Source organism: Sinocyclocheilus rhinocerous, unplaced genomic scaffold (genome assembly GCF_001515625.1).
Source record: "Sinocyclocheilus rhinocerous isolate Xijiao unplaced genomic scaffold, SAMN03320098_v1.1 scaffold3411, whole genome shotgun sequence".
NCBI lineage: Eukaryota > Metazoa > Chordata > Actinopteri > Cypriniformes > Cyprinidae > Sinocyclocheilus > Sinocyclocheilus rhinocerous.
Window position 1 is genome coordinate 285,017 of NW_015657957.1, and position 6,995 is coordinate 292,011.

Sequence of the window (6,995 nt, forward strand, 5' to 3'; positions counted from 1 at the left end):
GACATTTGAGTAAAACATGCTAACTGTTCTGTCTTTGGCTGCACAGACGAGCACAGAACACTATTTACAGTCCCAGCCTCAGAGGAGACGAGCGCAGTGGAATTATTGATTTTAGTTATTTTATATGGCTACTGCCACACAGATCTAAAATAAACATGCGATTTATTTCCCACAGAGACTTATATTACGTATTGTAAAAAGGGGCATAATATGTCTCCTTTAATTTTGTTTTGTTTTGTGTTCTGCAGTTTTTGTTTTGTTTTGTATCAGATTTTAATGGCAGAATTGAATGAATGCAACATTTAACAAACATTTAGTCATGTTTACAAGCCATCCATGGTATCTTAAATGCTAATACCATGGTACTACTGTATAATATACCATAGAATTTACTATTTACATGGTAATTTAAAAAAATCCCAGAAACATACTACCAAGAGACATCCCAAAAAACATTTGGGATAATTTAAGAAGGAATCAAAAATTTTTACATGTTTCGTACTTACAGACTTTTAACTAGACATTTTGTAGGCTATAAGAGTAGTCACGTGATGCGTTTTACTTCGCGACATCGCATGCACATTGTCTGGACTGTGATTAGGAAGACGGGATACAAGCAGACATTTATTTTTCTGAGTGCTTTCTGACTTGTTTTTACCCGTCTTTCATTGCTCCTCAGTTGACCTAGTTTGGGTTTATGCAGTGTTCGAACTATACCGTGGACTTTGGGGGAGCCCACTTGTTTTTTCACGCAGACCTATAACAACCCAGTCACACATAATTGCGAATAACATGCCTTACCATAACACAGAATCGACCACAGAGTCCAACGTTTATATTTTTTTCTACGAATCTTTGAGTTAACATGTACTAAACATGAGTGGAATTTGCACCGCAGCGCCCCCAAACCTTGATGCTCATGACAAGAATAGCATGTATAGTTATCTTTATTGAAGTGAATTAGGTTTAAATCGCCGTCATGCATGAATGAATTATATTTTTGCAATTGTACACATAATAATCCACGATGATCACATTACACAAAACTGAAATTGCACGTCAAAATAACACATTGTCAATATTTTTTGAGACCCCCCAAAATTTCACAAATCACGTTTTCAGGGGAGCCCATGTCTTATTAAGGGGAGCCGAGCTCCCCCGTAGTTCGCACCCTGGGTTTATGAATCTGAGCTAAATATGAGGGAAATTTTCATTCCAGACTTGTAAAAGAGTAGCCAAGTGTTTGCTTAGTCAAGCAAGAAGACGCTGACTAATGGTTAGTACAGATAGTATAGATAATGCATTCATTAGTCTGGTGTGTGTCACATAAAGTCATCTGTGATGTGGGTTTTATCCCCGAGGCTGTCCCGAACCTTTAGGAAAGCCTGTTTGCTGCTTAATGGGGAAAGTAATTGTTTTATAGAGGTAGTATTTGATTATCTGGACAATGTTGTCGAAGTGAATAGCCTGGGGTTGTCGAGATATTCGATTAGTGAAGGTCTCTTGTATCTGTTATTCCTTTGTCAGAATTTGAACGCTTTTTTACGAATTGAAAAAAAAACAGGGACTTCACTTAATACACAGAAACCCTGCAAAGTATCTGGCTGCTAAAAATAGATACAAAATATCAAATTAAGTGACATTTATTTTTTAAGATGCCTTATTTTACAAAAAAACTATTCATGTGATGTTATACATACATTCTAGAAAAGAACATATTGTGACACTTTCTGGGTGTCAAGCATTAGTAGATCACGTTCATAGTAAATGTGATGAACGCCACCTGTGGTTACTCCGCTAGAGAGCTGATTTTTAAAGGGTTGCACATGCAAATAGTCATAATTTACTCACACCTATTAAACATTTGTTCATCTTTGAAAATACAAATGAAAATATTTTTTATGAAACCTGAGAGATTTCTGACCCTAAAAATAAGATTTCTGTAACCTTGTATAAAGCAATCATGTATCTTCAGACATTGACTTGGATTAAACCACTCAATTCATAATTTTAAGATGTCTTTATGAACTTTCTGAAGCATCAACATTTTGGCGGAATGGACTTTCAGTGGAGGGATGGAAATCTCTTATGTTTTGTTAAAAATTATCTTTTGTGTTTCGAAGATGAATGAAAGACTTACAGGTTTAAACAATATGAAGATGATTAAATGGTGACAGAATTTCCGTTTTGGGTGAACTATCCCTTTAATATAGCCGCTAAAAACCACTCAGCTAGAGTATGTTCTCCTCCTTTCATTTAGCAGAACAGTAATTTAATATACTGAAGAACGGTTCTTTATTATTCTAGAGAGCTGTCAAACACACAACTTGAATCTTTAAGAATGTTTGCACTCTGATCTCTCCCCAGAACCTCTGTGCAGTGAGATAAATATGTCACATCCACACAGTCACCATGTGCACCCAACCACGCCGCCTGCTATCACAGACTCTCATGGGGACCATATGACGCCCCCCGACATGGGCCATGGGGATCACATGATGATGATGATGGTGAGGCAGCCTGGAGTTCATTAAAGGGGTCATATGATGTTGCTAAAAAGAACATTATTTGGTGTATTTGGTGTAATGAAATGTGTCTATGCGGTTTAAGGTTAAAAAAACACATTATTTTCCACATACTGTACATTATTGTTTCTCCTCTGTGCCCCGCCTTTCTGAAACGTGTCGATTTTTACAAAGCTCATCGGTCTGAAAAGCGAGGTGTGCTCTGATTGGCCAGCTATCCAGTGCGTTGTGATTGGCCGAATACCTCAAGCGTGTGACGGAAATGTTACGCCACTTACCATATTGTGATGCCGTGTCTCGGCGCGATAAGACAAAAACATTAAAAACCATTATAAACGAGACATTTGTTGCATCCAGTGGGGACATAAATAATTACTGATTATAATGACTTATACTGTCGTTTTACACATTGTGTTGCATCGCGCCGCGTAAACATAAAAACATAAAAACGTCTGCATTTGTGATCGGAGAAATGACAAACAACAAACGCTACTCTACACTGCACTTGAAATCGCATCATATGACCCCTTTAAGTTTGTGTGTCACTTAATGTTCGTTTAAAGCTGTTGTTCAGTGGAAGTAAGACTGCTTCTTCATTAACGTATTATTAGAATTGTGTTATTATTCATTATGGGAAAACAAAAGTTGAAAACGTTGCTTCATTTATACTTTCAGCAAATGACCTTCTACTTTGGCTGCAAAAATGTGGAGCTGCTATTTACTGGGCTGGTCATCAACACACCAGGAGGTAAGATACTCGGTGTTTGTTTGTTTTTTTCTTCTAAATTGGTGAAATTTCGGAAAGGCTGTTTTTATACTAACATGGGCCCCCTGAAAAAAATTATTATTTTTTTTCTCCCTCAAAATATCAATTTTTTTTGTGTTTTGCAAAAGTCATGCAAGTTTAGAACGACATGAGTGTGAGTAAATGTCTCTTTTTTTTATTTTTGGGTGAACTAACCCTTTCAAAGCTGTCCACACTGGCAGTAGTTTGCAGTGACAAAACAATAACATTGATATCCAGTCATGTTAAATAAATTTCAAGGCAAAATTGCATGCAAATGAGCATTGTCTTGATGCATTGACTGCCAGTGAGATTGTAAATCAACAGGACAGTGACTTGCAGACGTCCAGTTAATCACTTTACGGGGGACCTGAAATTTGATATTGAAAAAAAACAAATGATGTCACTGGTTGTTCCTTTATTATATGTAAAACAGTGGTGTTCTTGTGAATAATGTCATAGGACCTCCTAATGGGCAAGTGTGCTGGTTGCACAGGTTTTACTAGATTGTACTAGTTTTAGTAAGCTGATGCATCTGAATTATGAGAACAAAGCAGAACATTTTTGTAACCAGGAAGTTCCGATTGCTCTGGGGTATTAAGATAAAAGTAGGTAACAATGTAAGGTTTCTTGTGTTGTAACTTCTCTTCATCCTCGTCTCTAGAAATGGTAGGCGCGTGCATTGGTGTGTTCTTGCTGGCTGTGTTCTACGAGGGTCTGAAGATCGGCCGCGAGTTCCTGTTGAGAAGGAATCAGGTGAACGTGCGTTACAACTCCATGCCTGTCCCAGGAGCTGATGGCACCATGCTCATGGAGACACATAAAACAGTCGGGTCAGTGAATGGAGTACTCATGTTTTCAGGAGGTCTGCACGGGTGTTAAAGTAAATGCAATATAAAAAAAGACTGTTTTCTTGGTGAACCTTCCTGGTCTTATTGTGAATGATTCATCATTACATGATAATGTCTTTGTAATCTTTCGTGAACTTGAAGGAACTTTTCCTTTCAGCAGTTATCAGTTATGATATGGAACGGCTACTTTGCACTCTATATGTTTCACGTGAACTACGTGACATAATAAAAGTCAAATGGGTTGCAAAAGCAATTGCATGTTGAACTTAAAGTTATAAAGCCTGAAACAGCTCCATAAATGTGACCATTAGCCCCAACCAAACGGTCATGTCATATATATATATATATATATATATATATGTGTATGTATGTATGTGTGTGTGTGTGATCGTACTGTTATTGTTAATTTAATAATTACAAACCCAAAAAGTATACATGGGAAATCTAACCCAACCTGACAGTTTGCTGGATCTGTTGGGCAGGGGTTTTTGGAAGCCTATTTCTGCCACATAAGAAAAAAAAGTCACAAGTTAAATGACATACGTTATAACTATGAGATAAGAAATCAAAAATATGAGATAAAATGTCAGATGTATGACATACTAAGTCATAATTATAATAAGTCAAGAAGACATACTAATTCATAATTATGAGATAAAAAGTCATAAAAAATAAAGTCAGAATTATGAGATACGAAGTCATAATTATAAAATAAAAAGTCAGAACTGACCGACTAAATCAAAATTATGAGATTAAAAAATCGTGAGATAAAAAGTCAAAATAACAAAGTTGAAATCATGGGATAAGTCATAGTTTTGACAGTCAAAACTGAGATAAGTCATAATTATAACATAAAAAGTTGAAATTGAGAAATCAGTCGCAATTCTGAGATAAAAAGTCATAAATATGACAGCTTAAAAATTACCTTTTTATCTCACATGGACTTTATCTCATAATTATGACTTTATCATAATTTCGACCTTTATGTCATGATTAAGATTTATAAATACAATGGCAAATGAAAAATAGTACATAAACATAATCATGATAATATAAAGACATGCTTACTAAATTAAATAATTGGCCTTTATATTGTTAGTACTAAAGCCAAATGAAATGATTCCGATATTATCTGTATTATTAGATGCATAAATATTAGATGTCAATTTATTAGTATAGTATTCCGTATTTTTTCTTTTTCTTTTTCTTTTTTTCAGTTTCTTTTTCTTTTTCAAGCACCACCTTGCGCCCTCTGTTTGAAAACCCCAGGGTGTGCAAACCTCTGGCTCTTGATTGAAAACATTTTTGTCTTTCATCACTGCTTTTTGAATGATGAGGTCAGTGAAAAACAAGGCAAACATGAATCAACCTTAAGCCTGTTTACACCGATTTTATCATCCCGTGCATGTAGTCATTGCCACACGAGTGACCTCTGTGAGGTAAACACGCATTCCGCAGGTTCTCTTCACACAGATGACCTGACATTTGTAATCCTGTAACAAGCTAAACACCTGCTTCTGTTCTCTCCTCCAGCCAGCGAATGCTGAGTCTTGCACACTTTCTCCAGACCTTTCTTCACATCATCCAAGTGGTGGTCAGTTACTTCCTCATGCTGGTGTTCATGACGTACAACGGGTACCTGTGCATCGCAGTGGCGGCGGGCGCCGGCCTCGGCTACTTCCTGTTCAGCTGGAAGAAGGCAGTAGTGGTGGATATTACAGAACACTGTCATTAACCTCTCTTGTGTGTAACCTCAAAAAAACACCCAATTCACAATCCCAACATGCACCGCAACTGTAGAGCACTATATTAATTAATTCATCTTGGTAAATATCGGCCAAGTGGCTCTATTCTTTTTAAAGCTCTATTTTGATTCAGTTTTGATTCGTTTTATTCAAATTAGCCCCGTATTTCATATCCCATCCCGGTAATCGCATATGTGTGCACAGCCTAACAGTCTCCCTCCATAGTACTGAGAGCCACAACTGACATTATTAGTAATAATCATTACATCTCATGAATTATTACGCTTATGAAGGTGCTTCTGGGTGGGACAGAACCTCACTAAACCCTTTGCCTTAAATGAGGGAACACACACATACACCCAAGAGGGCAACCGTAGACTCTAAAAGCCAAACTGGATCTGGTGGACCCAATATACAAGCACTAGTGGCGGGAGGGTGTTTTTTTAATTTGCTTTTTGAGGTTGTTATGGCCAAGTGTTTCAAATCACTGAAACGAGCGTTAATAATCAGTGACCATTGTTTAGACATAAACACTGGACTGAGTGATGTTTGCACAAGAAAGAGAGGTTTTGGTACTCGAACTTTGCTCCCTTTTGGAGTGCTTTTAAGTAAATATGGAGAGATTGGTGGGAAATAAATTATATCTGATGCCAGTATCACGATTTCTTTTTATAATTTATATTTGTAACACTCAGCTACAACAGTGTACTTTTTATCAATGTCTTCTGGCAATCGGTATGTAGATCCTTTTACGTTATGACATTTTTTAAAATGAAACTTTGTGGCGCATTTGTGATGTTGTGCAAATCATGAGCTGTTAAAAATAATAAGGTCATCGCTCTGATAGTTACTGGGTTCCAGAATGTGAATTTTATGTTGAAATTGAGGATAGCTATGCTCCTTAATTGAAAGGGGTGTGCCTTTTACATACAGTATGGGACCCAATTAAAGTGCCCAAAGTGTGTCTCAATTGCTTGAAAAAATTAAGGCTTTCTTACTGAGAAAATTGCTTAACCACATATATTTTAAACCAGTAAGCATGTGGGTTTTAGAAGAAAGCCTGTTTAAAAGTTTTTATTTTTTGTTCCTT

General features: G+C 36.7%; 1 protein-coding gene across 2 annotated transcripts in view; it reads left to right on the plus strand.

Moving 5' to 3' along the window:
• slc31a1 (solute carrier family 31 member 1) overlaps nt 1-6,432 on the plus strand; it is a 14,233-nt gene extending 7,801 nt beyond the window's left edge. For both annotated transcript variants that reach the window (XM_016529766.1, XM_016529767.1), the window contains exons 2-5: nt 2,368-2,510; nt 3,201-3,273; nt 3,974-4,142; nt 5,694-6,432. In XM_016529766.1, coding sequence (XP_016385252.1) covers nt 2,391-2,510; nt 3,201-3,273; nt 3,974-4,142; nt 5,694-5,895 — 564 coding nt within the window. In that variant the 5' untranslated portion in view covers nt 2,368-2,390 and the 3' untranslated portion in view covers nt 5,896-6,432. The remainder of the gene's footprint in view (nt 1-2,367; nt 2,511-3,200; nt 3,274-3,973; nt 4,143-5,693) is intronic.
• The last annotated feature ends 563 nt before the right edge of the window (nt 6,433-6,995 follow it).